This window comes from Bubalus bubalis, chromosome 3 (assembly GCF_019923935.1).
Source record: "Bubalus bubalis isolate 160015118507 breed Murrah chromosome 3, NDDB_SH_1, whole genome shotgun sequence".
Classification (NCBI taxonomy): Eukaryota; Metazoa; Chordata; class Mammalia; order Artiodactyla; family Bovidae; genus Bubalus; species Bubalus bubalis.
Window position 1 is genome coordinate 92,182,798 of NC_059159.1, and position 19,364 is coordinate 92,202,161.

General features: G+C 33.1%; 1 protein-coding gene across 3 annotated transcripts in view; it reads left to right on the forward strand.

Annotated features, from left to right (window-relative positions):
- Nucleotides 1–19,364, forward strand: part of ZDHHC21 (zinc finger DHHC-type palmitoyltransferase 21) — a 74,933-nt gene that overhangs the window by 18,940 nt on the left and 36,629 nt on the right. For all 3 annotated transcript variants that reach the window (XM_044939847.2, XM_006061265.4, XM_006061268.4), the window contains 4 exons: nucleotides 403–601; nucleotides 1,442–1,540; nucleotides 7,706–7,817; nucleotides 11,080–11,218. In XM_044939847.2, coding sequence (XP_044795782.1) covers nucleotides 448–601; nucleotides 1,442–1,540; nucleotides 7,706–7,817; nucleotides 11,080–11,218 — 504 coding nt within the window. In that variant the 5' untranslated portion in view covers nucleotides 403–447. The remainder of the gene's footprint in view (nucleotides 1–402; nucleotides 602–1,441; nucleotides 1,541–7,705; nucleotides 7,818–11,079; nucleotides 11,219–19,364) is intronic.

The following is a 19,364-nucleotide window of genomic DNA, read 5'->3' on the forward strand; positions in this document are numbered from 1 at the left end:
TGAGATGGGTACTCTTGACTTGGATGACCATCAGCTAGTCTTATGTACAAGATTTTTTTAGTAGTTTTAATAAAATCTTTTGGTGAATATATGCACTTATGTCCCTTGAACTTATACATGGAATTGCTGAGCTAAAGACAGACTTGTGTTTAACTTCAGAAGGTAATACCAGTTTACTCTGTGATCTCAATCCATAATGAAAATTGAAATTAAATTATTGGAAGCTTATGGTGAAATTTGAATAGCCTAAAACTTCCCTTTGTTTTCCAAAGGGTTTTATATTGTCATAAATATATGTACAAAGAAAATTCGTGTCATTTTATAGTTGCCAATAAGGTAGTTTTGTTTTAGTCCGATAATTTTTCCTATATAAGTAATTTTTTTCTTTTTCCCTTTCCTTAGGTTCATCTTCGCTTGTGGATTGGTAGGCAGTCATAGGGCTGCAGAATGGGTCTCCGGATTCACTTTGTTGTTGACCCACATGGTTGGTGCTGCATGGGTTTGATTGTCTTTGTCTGGTTATACAACTTTTTTTTAATTCCTAAGATTGTCCTCTTTCCTCACTATGAAGAAGGACATATTCCAGGCATATTAATAATAAGTAAGTTTCTAAATCTTTATTTTCTTGTATAATTAAAGATTTTTTCTCATTGTGAATATTTTTGGAGTGTAATACCACTATAATAACCTTCCTTTTAATATTATTCAGTGCCATTAATATGAAATTATTTACTCATTTTAAAAGAATGATCTTTATATTTTTTGCAGGGTAAGGTAATTGGCATATCTTCATATCTAACTCTACAAAATCTACAAATACCATTTTGTTTAAAGCTACACTGGCACAATAGTTCTATTTATGTAGGTGTGTGTATATTTTTAATGTTTCTGTTATACAATTTAAATTTAGATAATTAAAGTACATGTATAAATGTATATAATTTAAAGTTTTATTCATTGTAAAATACAAAAGTTTCTAAATTCTGTATTTTCAGATTAAGAATCTCAAGATCTATTGAAAAGAGCAATTGAACATCACTAATCCAATGTAATTTTGAAGCTAGCCAGTTAGAGTTAATGAAGAAGTTTAATTCTAGAATAGGTTTAAAAATGCTGCTTTGATTCTATCAAATATAGTATATGTAGTAATTAAAAGAAATTAGTTTCTGTTAATATACCATTAATTTCTGTTAATAAAGAATCTGATTTATAACACGTTTATCAATTGTTATGCAAAATAACTATTTAAAATTAGTATATTTTAGAAAGTCCTCTTGGCAGTATTATTTGATGGATGAAATGAGTTAATTGTTTTTCCATCTTATCTCTGAGAATTTAGGCTGATGCTGTTAATTAAAATATACTTTTAGCCTTTAAACATGCTTGTCAAAAAACATTTTGAAGGGTAATTGCTAATTTTATTCATTTGTTTATTTTCAAGTATTCTATGGCATTGCCATGTTTTGTCTGGTTGCTTTAGTGAGGGCCTCAATAACTGATCCAGGAAGACTCCCTGAGAACCCAAAGATCCCACATGGAGGTATGGTGCTCTTCAGACTCATCAGTTTTACTATGGCAGAATTATCCTCTTTATTAATGTATATTATTGCCTTTAGTACATTAATTACATATGTCATCTAAGCCACTTTCGTGTCTCTTCTCAAGTGTTTTCTTTCCAGATTTCTCAATTTAAAGCCACAAGTCCCAGCTTACTCCTCGTATCTGCCATCTCTGGCCCTCCTTTTCAGTTTAGTTCTTTATTTGTCTCTCACTGCTCCCACTCTAGATCTGTATCACCTCTGTGAGGGTGTAGATTTTTTGTTTTGTTTTCTTATTTTGTTCAGTACTGTATCTTTAGGGCTTAAACAGTCTCTGTCACTTAGTAATAATTGCTGGGTAAATATTTGTTGAATGATATTCTCTGAAAAATTACATCTTTATTTAGTAGAGGAGTTTTTGATGATGCCCCTTGCCTCATGATATTATAAGTATAATATTGCTTACGATGTATTTACAAATATTTACAAAATAAATATCTGTTGTATTATAATGCTATTGTTTGTATTTCTCCAAGTTGGAAAAATTCAGTGAAAAATTTGAAAGCCTTTTGTTCTAGTGTCAATGGAAGTAATTTTTGGTCACCTTATTGCATAGTAACCATTTAGATCACAGAAATAAATTAAAAATGTATTGCTTGCCAGATATAGTAAACCTCCCTTAGCCTCTTTCCTGAGTTTTGCTTTTGAACATTTGCTATGTAATTTTTGAGAACCCTGTACTTTCTTCTAGGAACAAATTTATATGTCTTTTTTATACATTATAGAACCAGAGAATTTTTATAGTAATTCAGTAGTTCCTGAACTTGCTGTACATTAGAATCACCTAGGGAGCTTTAAAAAACCTCAATGTCCAAATCACATCCCATATTAATTAAATCAGAATGTCTAGGGGTAAGAGCCAGGTATCCATGCTTTTGAAAGATCCCAGGTGAATCTAATGCATAGAAGTTTGGAAAGCAATGTAGTCATTCTTTCCAAAATTAGTTTAAGTGGCAAGTCACTTAGCCTCCTTTGAGTTTGTGATTGTTTTTTGAGATCCATGATTTTGGGGCTTAATGGGCCTTGCACTTTTAATGATTAAGTGGGAATGACACTGATATTTATGTAGCTGTAGACATTTCTGAAAATAATCTTGAGTATTTAGTTTTTATTAATTGTAGAACAGTATCACTGTCACTTAATGGTTATTGTGTGTGTGTGCGCGCCCGCCTGTGTTTGGGCAGGGAGGATGGCAGTCTGGAATTTGTATAGAATCTCTCTTCTCAACTAACCTAAAACAAAAGACTGTCTAAAATATTGATACATGTATTTTTCTACTTCAACTCTAAAACCTGATGTTCCCAGAAAATCAAGGAAGCAGGGTTTTCCTAACTCAGGACTCATTTCTGATGAAAACTTCAGTGTGCTGTGGTCAAATATTCAAATGCCTACATCTGTCAGATAGTACAAATAAGTGAAAGGGGCCAGGGAGGAACTATTTCATCTTGAAAATCTCCTAGCTTATCTAAAGGAAGTGGCACTCATCAGCTACACTGAAATTGTCATGCAGGACGGGTATTTTTAGATCTTGGAATTTTTGAAGAGAAAACACAGAATCTCAATTTTTATGAGACATTTTATGATTTTGAAAAATATTAGCAACTAATTCAAAATTTTGAAAGCATTGTTTTTAATGAGTACCAAACAGATTATACCTGAGGGCCAGATTGAATCCACCTGAAGCTGCTGTGTTACCTTTAATTTATAGGCTCGAGTGATGAGGACACCATGGCATCTTGCCAACCTTTTGGTTATCTGCATTATATCTGCTCTCATTGACATTTGAGCTGTTTTTCTTCAGTGGAGAATTCCCCTTTGCCCAACACCCCCCCCCCCAAAAAAAAAAATCCACGCATTTATTTATCACATTTTAATGTTTCCAAAGTCTTTTGGTATCTCCTGTCATATGATCCTCACAGTGTTGTATGAGGTGGGTAGACTGCGTAAATCAGGAGCATGGATTGTCCTTCACAGGTCATACAGTAGGTTGTTACAGAGTTGCTGTGAAGCCCAGATCCTTGTCTCCATCATCTTTTTTACCATGAATCCTCTTACAGATGAATTATCTTACCTCTTTATTCATCTTTGCTTTGGTTTGAAGGAAATTAATTAAAGCTATCCTGTGCTTTTTGCTCAGTTACTTGATGATTGTGTAGATATAGTTTTAACTTAGTTAAAAAAATAAAAATTTAATAGTGAAAAATAATGACTACAGTGTTGGGGTCTACAAAATAGTGACCTGTATTCAGCATTGTTTTAAGGGTGAGCAGGTTTCCTTAGAAAAGAAAACTTAAACCCTAATGCTTTTATTATTTTAGCTACTTTAAAAAATTTTTACATGCCTTTCTGAAATATTTTACATGCCTTTCTGTTTTTTTAAACATAGTAACTTAGTTTCTATATGACCCACCAAGTATGAGGCAATTTGAATATAGGAGAACGCTTCCGTGTGAAGATCCCAAAAATTCGATTTTATAAACTTTGGGATATGTAGATGGAATAGTCAAATGAAACTATTAAATGTCTATTTAAATTACATGCATGTTTGAAATACAGAAATATTACTTTTTGTCATTTTTGAATTTTATGAAATGATTTTATTTAGTCTCTTACCTTTTAAAAAACAACTTTGAGTGTAATTCACACATCGTATAATTCACCTATTCAAAGTGTACAGTTTAGTGTCTTTTATGTATACACAGATTTGTGCAACCATTAGCACAGCCAGTCTTGGAGCATTTGCACCATTAAGCTCCTGACTTGCATGTTAGACTTCCGTTTCTGTCATCACTAGTGCCGCTTGGTTTTTATTTTTTTATTGTTGTGTACACCCCCTGTTGTACCTTGCATCCCTGTGGCTTACTTATTTTATAGCTGAAAATTTGTATTTCTTAGTCCCCTTCACTTATTCTGCCCCACGCCCACCCCTCTCCCTCTGGAAACCACTAGTTTGTTTTTTGTTTCTTGAGTCTGTTTCTGTTTTGTTTGTTCATTTATTTCTTGCATTACCAACCAGTTCTGCCAGAAAACCTCTATTAAGACCCAATCCTTGTATTGATTTTTTTTAGTTTCAAGTTATATTTTTCTCCCCAAAACATTACTTTGTGATCTGAAATATAGTCATTGAGAAAAGTCCCCCTAATATGTGAGTCTTTCAAAAGACTCAAATGGAAGGTGATTTGTTCCTTTTTGAGGGATAAACCAAACCAAACCGGATCTGTCTTTATAGTCTTTCATGCAATTAGCATTAGTAAGTTTCCCTGTTAAACAATATGATACTGTTTACCTTATATTAAAGAGGATCATTTATAGATTTTACCTTTTTTCTTTTGTTTTATGTTTTGATTTTTCTTTCCTTTAAAAAATGTATCTTAATTTTTAACTTTCTATATAGCTGCCATAAATGAGCGGGTGGATTCTGTCTCCCATAGGCTTTTATTTTGTTAGATGAGTAGTGCAAAAGTCTTACAGGTAATCATCAGACACCAGAATGTATCAGTCACCAAGATTCTATTAGGACTTGAATAAATCCTGAAGAAGAAAAAAGGGAGAAGACTAAGAAATGGTTTCTGGATACATAGGGTAGGTTAAGATGAATGGCTTTTTTCTTGTTCTGCAAAGCAAAAACATAGATGATACTTGAAATTTCTGAATTTTAAAAATAGTGATTTTTTTTTCCTTTCTAAAAACATGAACATGTGTGTGCTTGTGTGTATAAAATGTGCATCTTCATTTTAGATTTTTGTATCTTAAATTGAGCATTAAATGACTCAAACTCTTTGTTTGAACAAATTTATGGTCCAGACCATAGGTCAGCAAATTCTACTGTAGCATTAGTGCCAGATAGATATTTTTAGCTTTATGAACCATATAGTCTCTGTCACAACTCCTCTGCTCTGTCATGGTAGCCCCAAAGCCAACATACACAGTATGTAAAAGAATGGGCATGGCTGTGTTTAAATAAAGCTTTCTTTATGGACATGGAATTTAAATTCCAAGATTTTTACATGCCACAAATTGTTATTGTTATTATTATTTTCAATCATTTAATTGTTAAAAACACTCTTAGCTCACACATGCATGCTAAGTTGCTTCAGCTTTGTCCGACTCTTTGTAGACTGTAGCCCTCCAGGCTCCTCTGTCCATGGGATTCTCTAGGCTAGAATGCTGGAGTGGGTTGTCATGCCCTTCTCCGGGGGATCTTTCTGACCCAGTCATCTCTTACATCTCTTACATTAGGCAGGTGGGTTCTTTACTACTAACACCACCTGGGAAGCTCATGGATCACCCCAAAACAGGTGATGGCCTGGGTTTACCTGTGGACTGTAGTTTGCCAACCTTAGTTTACACCACAGAATGAATTACAGTCTTTCTCTAACTATAGCCAAATTCTCTGTTTTTTCCTGAGAGTACAGCATTTTAAGGATGAAATAAATAATTTATTCTTTGGAATATTTTATGCTGAAATTGCCAATAGTGAATACCTCATATTTATTTTTTTAAGGAGCTGGTTTGAGAACATAGTTTTCATGTTATCTTTCAATGAAAATGGGCTCACCTTCACATATTCCTTGAAATATGTGAATTCAGAGTTTTAACATTGGGATATTTGGGAACATCTAGTTAAGTGGGGAAAAAAGTGATATGTATGTGACATTGTATTATGCTACATATGAAATGAGTTTCTATTTCACCAACAGTTAAATAACAGTAGTTTAATTGTACCTAAATAAGCTTCAATATTGTTGCTCTCTCATGTAGTATGTTTTCATTAAAATAAGAATTGTAAGTAAGAAATGGAAGAGAATTTTATTTTAAAATGAAATATTTTAAATGTAAAAAATATCTCAACTTTCATTGAGAGCAATTAATTTGTTATAGCTGTTATTCATGCTTTATTGATTTCTCCAGAGATGTTTGTAGCAGAATGTTTTTCCAACACTTTACTATAAAATTCCAGTATATTGATCTTACTTCTTCTGGTCATTTAACTAGAAATAATGGAATTAAAGTAGGATATCTTTTTAAAAAATTGAAAACTATGTACTCTTCTCTTTTGTTATTTATGTTTAGAATCTTTCATTAAAAAAATTAAACTTGTCATGTTTTAGCAAGGATTTAGTGACTATGGTGTGCTCGGTCACACTTTGCATATATTAATATTCACTTGGAGTATTGAAGTTGTGTTGATTTTACTATACCCGTAATTTTAGTGAGGTTAGGGTATAGTTTTCCATAAGTGATACAAAGTTTAAGAATTGTTATAAAGGTAAAATTCCATGTCAAGAGATATTAAGATTATATATTCTGTATAACAGTTGTCTTGGTAGATGACAGTCCCGTAGAGTTTTTAATGGCTCTAGCTAGAGCAGTTCTTAATGGAAAGAAATTACTTTTTCCTTTATTCCTGTAAACTTCATGTCTTTAGCACCAAGCCTAGTTGTGTGCTCGTTCACAGCAGACTAGAGGAAACGTACTTGGTGGTAGGATAGAGTTTTGTAAAGGACTCCTTTATTTCCATTAAAGAGTATTTTCTTGTAATCTTCTTCACTTCTGAAACTATTTTAGTACCTCTTAAATGCATCTGAACTGTTTTTCCATCCCTCTGTCATAAATATTCCCAAATAAATCCATTCAAAATATGGTTTTGTGTGGGAAGTTTGGGGGCATGCCATCTCTGTTTATGCAGTTGATTTTGACTTACTAATCTATGAAACCAGTACTCAGCATTATCTCTTCTTTAGAACCATTAGATAATAAATTTCTAGAAATTAACTTGTTTCAATAAAATTCTGTTTTAACATACTAATTTGATTCTAAATAAGAGTTTTGTCATTAGATTTTACTTACAGCAATATACTTAAACCCAAATACGCTGTTTTTTTATCCCTTTTGACTATTAACAGTCTTATTTTATAATGTTTAAAATTAGAAATGTACAAAATAAAACATGCAGAGAATAGAGAAGCAACGTTTACGGCAAACATTTACAATAGAGACTTAGGCACATGTCTCGAAGAATTCCTATAACTCTTCTAAACACTTGTTGCTAAATTTCAACATTACTCATGTTCCTTTACTAAATGAATTTTAATTTCCTTCTCTAGAAAGGGAGTTCTGGGAATTGTGTAACAAGTGTAATTTGATGAGACCGAAGCGTTCCCATCACTGCAGCCGCTGTGGCCACTGTGTTAGGAGAATGGATCATCACTGTCCATGGTAAGAAATGAATAATTCACTTTTGAAAAAAAAATGTAGTAAAAAATAGATCTTGGTACTTAGCAGATTTAAACAAAGGTTATATCAGAGTTATACAGTTTAAGAAAGCCTTTTTATAAGGAGACCTTTAATTGATCATATGGTTCTATCAACTCCCAGGGTCATTTTTTCAGAGATTTTTCTAACAAGGAGATATTTGAGCAGAAAACTAAAAATTAACATGCACCCAAATATACAAAAGAACTAAAGTGGTTTTATTAAATGAGTCAGTATAGGTAAAGCATTTAGTATAGTATAAGACATATTGAGAGTACTTAAATATAAAGATAGCAGCTGTTATTGTTTCTAACTGTAATGTAAACCATATACATCTCATTGTTTGTATTTCCCTTCCAATTTAATTAAAGAGTAACATTTCTTATACCTTATACCTCATTTCACTTCCTTTAAGCCTTTTTTTCAGTGTTGTGTGTTGGATATAGGGATTAATATTAGATGCTGCTGCTGCTGCTGCTGCTAAATCGCTTCAGTAGTGTCCAACTCTGTGCGACCCCATAGACGGCAGCCCACCAGGCTCCCCCATCCCTGGGATTCTCCAGGCAAGAACACTGGAGTGGGTTGCCATTTCCTTTTCCAATGCATGAAAGTGAAAAGTGAAAGGGAAGTCGCTCAGTCGTGTCTGACTCTTAGTGACCCTGTGGACTGCAGCCCACCAGGCTCCTCTGGCTAGCTAGAAGCAAAAAAAAAAAAGTGAGAGTTGATTTTGCTGACTGCCAACATTTTTGGTCAGTAGGGGGCTCTCTTGTAATATTTAAAGAAAATGTTCAGTTGAGAAACAATTTTTGAAAACAAATGCTGTGAGAGTTCCGCATTGTATCTCATTTCAAAGCTGTCACAAAAATCTGTGAAAAGATATTGTATTTAATTCTGTTTTTCTAGCATGGGATCTCTGCATAAATATTTAAACTGGTATGGTGTAGCACTTTATAAATATATCTATATACATGTATATTTATGTTTATACACACATGTATACAAAGTTAGCTACATAATAATCTTCTTAAATTTATAACTGCATTTATCTTGAGGTTGTCTCAAGGGTAGATTTTAGTTTTGTCTAGTAATGCTAATCATTTAGAGCTTCCTTTATTTTTGATAGCACAAGTTATCAGCAAGCTTTTAGTGGGAAGATGGTTTTCACTATAAAATGATTATTTGACTAGAAGATAATTTCCTGAGACTCAGAAAAAATAAGAGCACTGTGTTACTATGTAAAAAGGTTTAAAATTCCATCACAACATAGTTTAGTATATAACATACAGTTGGTGTTTTAAAAATGTGCCTGGAATTTATTCAGATTAATTCTCAAATGATTTTATAAACTTCAGTGATCTGTTTACAGTTACAATAGTAATAGGGTTTGCTTTTAAAAGCTGTGTGAAACATGTATTCAGGTAAGTGATAATCACACTGAAAAACTCAATTTTATATAATTTTTTGGATTATATATATATATAATATATATATATAATTTTCTGATTAAAATATAATCAGTGTTCATGATGGTTGGATATCGATATTTCCTTTTATGTGAATGCAGTAATTTAAGCTTAAAAAATAATCAACTATTTTATAACTTTATAGAGTAGTATATATAGATTATATAGATTAGTGATATTATTTATTTATTTTCAAGGAATTAAGACTGACTTGGTGACCAAATAAAGTTCTTTTTAACCAAAATTCTAGGACTGGGGAGAGCTCTCTGTTCCTAGGCCTTCTGTTTCCACAGTTTTAGTCATCTTCTCAGAGCCCTGGTGAGAAGAAGAGTGGAAGTACAAAGAGCTGTAGATAGGAAAAGAGGGTAGATCAGGGTCATGAATAGATATAGGGACTTACGTGCTTGAATTCCCTAATAAAGCGTTGCTGAGCTATTCAGAGAGTGAGGGAAATGTACAGTGTGAAGCAGAAGCAAGGAGAATTTTTGGTATTTTCAGAAATTGCATTATCTTAACTGCTTACCAGGTTTAGATTTAGAGGTCAGTTCTCTTGATGACCTCAAAATTTACTCTATTTTTGACTCTGATCACTCTTTCTAAGGAATTTGTTACCAAAACAGTTTTTACATGTAGATGATAGTAGTGTTTTTTACAGTTCTATTCTTAAGAAGAATGCAGTGTTCATAGCAGTTATATCTCAGATTTTGGGGGGACAGAAATGGTGGGGCAAGGATAAAGCATCTTTTAAGCTATTGGAGAGTATTTTTGAATGCACACAGAAGTACTCTTCTCTGGTAGCCCTGCTTACAGATAACAAAACACAGGAAGTTTTCTTGTTTATTCAGCATGAATTCTTCAGTCTAAGAAATACCTCTTTCAGGTTTTCTGTTCAGTTAAAAAAATAGACAGCACATCTTTAATACAATTTAAGTTAGGAATTTGGCCCTATTTATTATTTTTTCAAACAGTGGCAGTATAATGCTATAATATGTTGAAAATAAAACATTGTGAAAGATAATTTGTAGTTTTGAACTAGGATTTTCTGCTGGAATTGTATTTAGAAAATTTAGATACAATGACTTTGGAACAATAAAATATTCAGCTTGCATTAATCTTGAATTTTTGGAATTCTAACATTAATCCTTTTTCCTAGTTTTGGTTCATTGTTGTATTGGTGGAAATGTAGTTCTAAGAATTTATATATACTTTTGAATGTATGTTTATTTTCAGCCACCAAGGGTTAGACTGTAAAAGTAAGAAAAATTGTGAATGCTTAGCAGTGTGTCAGAATGGCAGGCTTAAGTTACTTTGCTTCATATCATTCAGCTTTATCTCCATAGCTTGAATGCTGCAGTGAAAGAGCAGTGTACAGAAGAGGGTTCTTGTTCTCTTGACCACGGTCTCTCCTAACTGTACATCCTCTGGCAGTTGTCCTAACTCCTCTGTTCCTCTTTTGTATCAGTGAAGCAAGGAGATTGCCATCTGTTCTTCCTGCCTCGCTGGCTTGTTGTTGAGTTGAATGGGGAATCATATGCAGGACTTCTTTGACAAGTAGAATGTGCTTTACAAATGTGAGATGGCGTTTTTATGTCATGTCTTTTCTTATATACTCTTTGCTTTTAGGTTTGAGTGGGTTGGGCTTATCTCTATGAACTTAAGCACTTAAGAAGTTGTTTGTGCTTATTTCTAGTTTTACCATCCTAAAATTAACACCTTATTAAAGTTTGAAATATTTTTTCTTTTTCCCTTTTTTTTTTCTTCAGGATTAACAATTGTGTTGGTGAAGATAACCATTGGCTTTTTCTGCAATTGTGTTTCTACACTGAACTTCTTACTTGCTACGCACTGATGTTTTCTTTCTGCCACTATTATTACTTTCTTCCGCTAAAAAAGCGTAATTTGGTAAGAATGTTTATATCCATTAATGTTAGAACAGCTGTAGTATATAGTTATTAACATGCGGTGCTTTTAAAAGTGTAGAAAATCGAAAACAAGAGTAATGAACATAAACCCTCAAATTGGTGCGTTTTAAAATGTATTGGAATTGAGAAAATGGACCTATTCTGATATTGCCTTTTAACCAAATCTATTTATGATTACTTGCTAGTGTCGAGTTCTTTAAAAAGTGACATATTAGATCTCTCAATGTATACATATTTTCGTTTTAAATCTACAGTAATGAAAAGCAAAGTGAAAGAGGTTGACTTCTTATTTCTTTTCAGGAGTAAAAATAGACTTGTTTAATTCTTAAAAGTTCTCAAAGGAACATTTTGAGAAAAGGATTTGTCCCCCCACACCCCAACTCCAACGTTTAACATTGGTGATAAGATGAATTTGCAGATGCTTTAAAAAGTTTTTGTTATATATCCATTTGAGGCAACGCTTTTCCCACTTTGTAGAGGAACTACAATATATGTTAATAAGATTTGCCCCGAACGGTGGTGTTAAAGGTAGTAGTAGTAATAGCGTCAACCAGGAGTTTTAAGTCTTGACTGTGTTGTCAGCACTGGGCTATGGACATGGGATTTTAATTCTCACTTAAATGCTCACCACAATCCCATGAGGTGGGTAGGATTTTTCCTCCACTTTTTATAGATGAGGAAATAGACTAATAGTGGTTAAATAAGTAGTTACCGAAGGCACAAAACTAGGAAGTGATTATTCAACTGGTTTTAGTTGTAGACTGGGATTTGAATCTGGGTTTGTGTTTTCTGAATTGTATCTCTTGTGCTTTGTTTGTAGAACTTGTACTTCAGCCTGATCCTGTGTGCCATTTTGACTTAGATTGTGTTTTTAGAATGCACTGTGTATGGGTGTGTGTGTGAGAGAGAGAGAGTATGTGTGCTTACAGGAAGCAAGATAGGGAAGGAGACAGGGAAGAGGAATAGAATTTATATGGCAAAACCAATACAATATTGTAAAGTTAAATAAAATAAAATTAAAAAAAAGAATTTCTGATGAAGAAGGGTGTTTTTTTAAATTTCCTATTTAAGTCATTTTATACTCTTTAAGTCTTTTCCATTAAAAATAACAAGCTTAGTGATGGCACATACAACTAAATTTTGTAATAATGGAACAGTTGAGAGAAGGTCTTTGAGTTCTGTGTATTTAGATCTTTTTTGTACACATGATCATTTTGTGTAATTAAAAGGATATTTACTGTTGTTGCTTGGTTGCATATATTAGTGGGCCTTGTCAAGGTAATTCTACGTATTAAATGCAGAATGAGCAATTAAAATTAGATGCAAATAACTTAAAAAAGTTCAAGGGGGAGAACTGTAAATATAGGTGTTTGACATTTATCACACTGAGAATTTAGTGCATACTAATACTATAGTCTTAGAAATGTTTTATCTTACAGATGAATTTCTTTTTTATGCTTTCTTATATTTTGACTTTACTTTCTGATAAAACCAGGTACAAAAGAATGGTCACCCAAAGCATCCAGATCAGAAGCCCTAAAACAACAGCAGTTAATATTTAAAGAGTCATTTAGGGTCAGCAAAGTGCTTTCTGCACGTGTCATTTCTTTTAATTCCCACACCATGTGAGGTGGCCTAGATGTGAGTGTGACTTTAAAGCCAGACTCCTTGGGTTTGAATCTCAATAATAGATTAATTTCTGATGTATTTGGTATTGTAGTTAGAACATGTAAAAGGTTATATGTATTTTCCAAGTAACCTGTTTCAAATATTCAATAGATGAGCCTAATAGAAGAGCTTTAAAATAAAAATGTACCTGTAAGATTACGATCAGAATGTTTTAAGAATGGAGAGAGAGGTAGAATCTAGTGGTATTAATGAAAGGCTAGTAGAGTTTCTCTAGGAGGGAATGCAGCGTGGCACTGTGGAGGGATTGGCATACTATGGGTGCTGGGATAAATTTGACCCGCTACCTGTTTTTATTAATAAAGTTTTGTTTGAAACATAGCTACTCTAATTTATGTTTTGTTTGCAATTGCCTTTGTAATACAACAGCAGAGCTAAGTAGCTGTGACAGAGGCATATGTCCTGAAAAGCCTAAAAGATTAGGTGTTGTGCTTTTTATCTTGCATTTACCAGCTTCTGGTAGTGGAAAGATCTTGATTTTATAAATAGACACACCTAGAATTAAGCCTGGCTTTTCTTATTGTGAGTATAAGCTTTGACACATCCTTTAACCTTTCTGAATTATAATATCCACTTGAAAAATGTGAATAGTAATGAGATTTAATGAGATAACACATGTAAAAGTTCTTGGTAGATAAGAGATTTTCAATTTATGTTACATTTGATTTTGGTGAAAGCTCTCAGAAGAAGGGCACAATTTGTCTTTGCCCCTTTTAATTTTTATGAACATTTAACAGACTGTTTAACAATATTACTAGGAGATCAATGACAGAATAAAAAAGTTCCAACACTCAAATAAGAATATAATGGTAATATGTAAGTGAAGGATTAAGACATTACAAATTACAAACTGATTTGTCTCTTCAAACGAAAGGTAGAAACTCTGGAAAAATTACTACCACTTAGAGGAAAGAGCCCTTTTTTTTTAAATGGAAAAACTGATTACAGATGATACAATATACTTAGAAACATATACATAGACATGTATTTACATGCATACTGACAAAAGACTAGCAGCGTAGTAAAGGTTTATTAAGAAATGTAAAGTCCAGGATGAAAATATAAAAAGGCAGTACAAGTTGGATTTTAAAAATTCAAACCTGAGTTTCTTTAGAGCAATCACTTGTATAAACAATACAGGTAATTTTAAAATTCTTAAAAATCATAATTATTATTAGTAGGATTACCAGATGAAAATCAAATAATTAGTTCTATCATATTGGTTGTGATAAAGCTACTTTGGTTATAGCAGTAAATTACAGATAGTTCTAGGGACCTTACAGAGTTTTAGCTAGTAGTGCTGAGCAGGAATTGTTCAAGGTTTATAGTATCCTTGTTGTATTAAGTAGGATGTTTTTATAATTACCTTTATGTTAGAGATAATGAAATTGAAACCCAAAGGGTTTATGTTATGATAGTTCTGAGAGCATTTGGCATCCTATTGAATAATCCTTTGTGTTTTAACCCTGTTTATGGTGTATTTTCTGAATGAAGTGATTTGTAATATTTTTAAGTTAGGTAATGGAGAGGAGAATTTTACCATAATGTTATCCAGTATAAGAAAAGACTATTTTGTTTGACTAATACTGTTTTTATATAGTATGTTTATTATTGGTGTCTTTAACCTACTTAAACTTACTAGTGTGTTAGTTGCTCAGTCGTCTCCGACTCTTTGCGACCCCATGGACTGTAGCCCACCATGCTCCTGTGTCCATGGGATTTCCTAGGCAAGGATACTGGAGTGAGTTGCCATTTCTTTCTCCAGGGTATCTTCCTGACTCAGGGATTGAACTTTTCCTTCAGATCCTTGGAATATATAGCCCTAAATATTCCAAGGACCTGAAGGCAAATGAATGTTCAATAGTACTTAGCATTCATTGAAATGAATTCTAATCATTTCATTGATTAAGATGTTGATAATTTAAAGCTATGTTTCCAGGTACATAGGGCTTCCCAGGTGGCACTAGTGGTAAAGAACCCACCTGCCAATGCAGGAGACCTAAAAGACTCAGGTTTGATCCCTGGGTTGGGAAGATCCCCTGGAGAAGGGTGTGGCGACCCACTCCAGAATTCTTGCCTGGAGAATCCCATGGACAGAGGAGCCTGGTGGGATACAGTCCTTTGGGTCACAAAGAGACATGACTGAAGTGACACACCAGGTACATACAATCTTAGAATTCTAATACTGTGCTAATGAGTTTACTCTGGTATCATTATAAATTATACCTTTTTATCTGCAGTAATTATTCTTGCCTTGTAGTGTTTTCTGTTATTAATTTAGCTATATTATTCTTTTGGTTAGTATTTTCAACTTTTTACTTACAACCTTTATCAGTTGTCTTTGTGTCTTGTAGACACCAAATATTTCTCTTGTTTTTGAAGTCTAGTTTGATAATCTTTGTCTTCTAATTGAAATGGTCTATTTCATTTATTTTGACTGATATTAATCCTGTCATCCTACTGTTTATTTTTTACTTCACCCCTCTATTCTTTGTTTCCATTTTTCTCCTTTTCTTATCTGCTTCGAAATTTTCAAGTAAAAGAAATTTCCAACATATCCCTTCTGAGGCTTTTTTTCTTTTACTCTTTTAAAAATGATTTTCCCAGAGATCAAAACATTCTTCCTTGGTTTTCTGAAGTTTAATATAAATTGGTACTTTAAACATTACCAAGATAATAAATGGAGTAGCTTTAGAACCCCTCCTATCATCATCATTTTTGGTATTGTGGGGCATAAAATAGATGTAGAAATAAAACTAATAATGATAAGATTTAATTTTCATTTATAAATTATGTTATAATGCATGTTATATAAAGTCAGTATTTGTTTAGAATTAACCACATATTGATGCTTTGTTGATCCTTCATGACTTCATAAGTTTCTAAGCTTCTTTCTGATAATATATTTTCCTGTCTTTTGGTGGAAGTGTACTGAAACAAATTTTGCCAGTTTCTGGTTCATCTGAAAATATCTTTATTTCTCTTTCATTTTTGAATGATTTATTTGCTTGGCATAGAATTATAGGTTTAGAGTTATTTTCAGGTTTTAAAAGATATTATTTCCTTGTCTCCTGGTTTCCATCATTTCTGCTGTAAAGTCAGTTGTTTTATAGTTCATTCATTGAAGTAATGTGTCTTTCTCTCTAACTGCTTTTATGATTTAGTTATTTATATTATTTTGGCTTTGTTGAGGCATAACTAATGTATAAATTTATAAGATACTTAAATTGTGCACTATGATAATTTGATGTATGTATACACTTTGAAGGGCTTCCCTGGTGGCTCAGCCGGTAAAGAATCCGCCTGCAATGCTGGAGACCTGGGTTTGATCCCTGGGTCAGGAAGAACCCTTGGAGGAGGGCATGGCAACCCACTCCAGTACTCTTGCCTGGAGAATCCCATGGACAGAGGAGCCTGGCAGGCTACAATCCATGGGGTCGCCAAGAGTTGGACACGACTGAAGCAGCTTAGCACAGCACATATACTTTAAAAGGATTCCCACATCTAGTTAACACATCTGTCGCCTTACATATTAATCTTTTTTATGAGAACATTTAAGTCTTCTCTCTCAGTGAATTTCAGTTGTGCAATATGGTGATAAAACAGTAGTTACCATGTTTTATATTAGGTCCTTAGACCTTATTCATCTTACACCTAAAATTTGTACCCTTTTACCTATCTCTCCCTTTTATCCCAACTCCAGCCCCTGGGAACTTTTCTACTTTCAGTTTCTAGAGTTAACTTAAAAAAAAAAAATTTCCACAGGTAAGTGATACCGTTTGGCTTATTTCACTTAGTGTAATGCCACCAAGGTATATCCATGTTATCAGAAATAGCAGGATCTCCTCCTTTCTCATGGCTGAATAGTATTCCATCGTGTGTGTGTGTGTGAGAAACATCTTTTTTATTCATTCGTCCATTAATGGATGCCTCAGTTGCGTCCATATCTTGGCTATTATGAATAATGCTGCAGTGAACATGGAGGTGCAGATATCTCTTTGATATTCTGTTTTCATTTCCTTTGCATATATACCCAAAAGTAAAGTTGCTGGGTCATATGGTAGTTCTCTTTTTAATTTTTTGAGAGGTCTGCTTACTGCTTTCCATAGTGGCTAGAGCAGTTTACTTTCCCACCAACAGTGCAAAAGGGTTTCCCTTTCTCCACATCCTTGTTAACACTTACCTTTTACTTTTTGATGATAGATAGCCATTCTAATCTAACAGGTGTGAGGTGATATCTCATGGTTTTGATTTGGGTTTCCCAGATGATGAGTGATATTGAGTACCTCTTCATTTCCCTGTTGGCTATCAGTATATCTTTGGAAAAGTGTCTATTCAAGTACTCTGCCATTTTTTTAATCTTTTTTTTTTTTTCTGTTGAGTTATATGAGTTCTTTATGTATTTTGAATATTAACCCCATATTAGAGAGATGATTTGCAAATATTTTTACACATCACATAGGTTGCCTTTTCATTTTGTTGGTAGTTTCCTATGCTGTGCAAAAGGTTTTTAGTTTGGTGTAGCCACACTAGTTTATTTTGCTTTGGTAACTTTGTTTTTGGTGTCAAATCCAAAAAATCATTGCCAAGACCAGTGTAATGGAGCTTACCCAAAACCCTTTCTTCCATGAGTTTTATGGTTTCAGGTTTTACATTCAAGTCTTTGATTCATTTTGAACTGATTTTTGTGTATAGTATAAAGTAGGGATCCAGTTTCATTCTTTTGCATGTTACTGTCCAGTTTCCCGAGGACCGTTTATTGAAGGGACTGTCCTTTCCCTATTGACTCTTCCTGGCTTCTTCATCGTGAGTTAATTGACCATGTAAGAATGTTTTTTGTTTTCTTTTTCTGAGCTGTCTGTTCAGTTCTATTGATCTCAGTGTCTTTTTATGTCAGTATCATACCATTTTGATTGCCATAGCTTTGTAATGTATTTTCAAATCAGGAAATGAGATGCCTCCAGCTTGGATTTTCTTAAGATCACTTTGGTCATTTGAGATATTTTGTGGTTCTGTACACAGAATTATTTGTTCTATTTCTGTGAAAAAAATGAAGTCAAAATTGTGATAGGGATTGCATTGACTCTGTAGACTGCTTGAGTACTTGGGCCATTTTAAGAGTATTTAATTTTTCCAATTTGTGAGTCTTGAAGAGCTTGCCTTTATTAGTTGTCTTCAATTTCTTTCATAAGTTTCTTCACTGATCAGATCTTTCACCTTGTTGTTTGAATTTATTCCTAGGTATTTAATTCTTTTTGATATAGTTATCAATAGGATTATTTTCTTAACTTTCTGATAGATTATTATTAGTTTATGGAAATGTGAATGATATTTGTATATTAATTTTGTATTCTGCAACTTTATAGATTTATTTATTAGTTCTAACACTTTTTTGGTGGGCTCTAGGTTTTCTATATGTAATACTATATAATCTGCCAATAATGTCAGTTTTACTTCTTCCTTTCTAATTGAATATCTTATTTCTTTTGCTTGCCTCATTGTTTTGATATCCAGTGTTGAATATTCATGATGAGAATGGTTGTTCTTGTCTCATTCTTGATCTTAGAGGAAAATCTTTCAGCTTTTTATTGAGTGTGATGTTTCTGTGGGCTTGTCATATATGGCCTTTATTATATTGAAATACATTACCCCCTATACCTGGTTTGTTGAGTTTCTATCACAAATGGATATTGAATTTTGTCAAGTGCTTTTCTGTGTCCTTGGAGAAGATCATATATTTATCCTCCAGTTTATTAATGTAGTATATTGATACAATCAACCACTGATTGATTTGCAGATGTCAAAGCATCTTTGCATCCCTGGGATTAAATCCCACTTGATCATGGTGTGTGATCCTATTAACATATTGTTGAATTTGGCTTGCTAATATTTTGTTAAGGAATTTTCTTTGTTCATCAGGTATATGGGTCTATACTTTTAGTGTTATTTGGTTTTTATATCTGGTTAATACTGGCTTTGTACAACATTTCTCACTGTTAGAATTTCCATTTTTTCATAGATCACTTCGCTGGTGAAATTCTTCATTTGTCATTAAATTTTGAACATTTTAATGCAAATTCTTTTAATGTTTATGTCTGATATCTTCAGTGTTGAGATCCACTTGTGAGTCTGTTTCTGTTGACTTTTTTCTTCTCTTTTAGTTTCAGATATTTGTCCTTTCTTCTGATACATCTGATAAGTTTTGTTAGATACTAGGCATTTTATATGACAAATTGTAGAAGACCTGGTTGATGCTTTCTTTTTCACGATACGATTTACTTGTCTTTGTGGACAGTCCATAAGAGAGGACTCATCTTGATCCAGCCAAAAATTTGTGTAATAAATATTTCTAAGGCTAAATAACAGAACATTGGTCTTAATACAGCAGTTCTTTTGAAGATGAAATTTACTACGTTTGTTGAGACTTTGTAAGGGCTTAA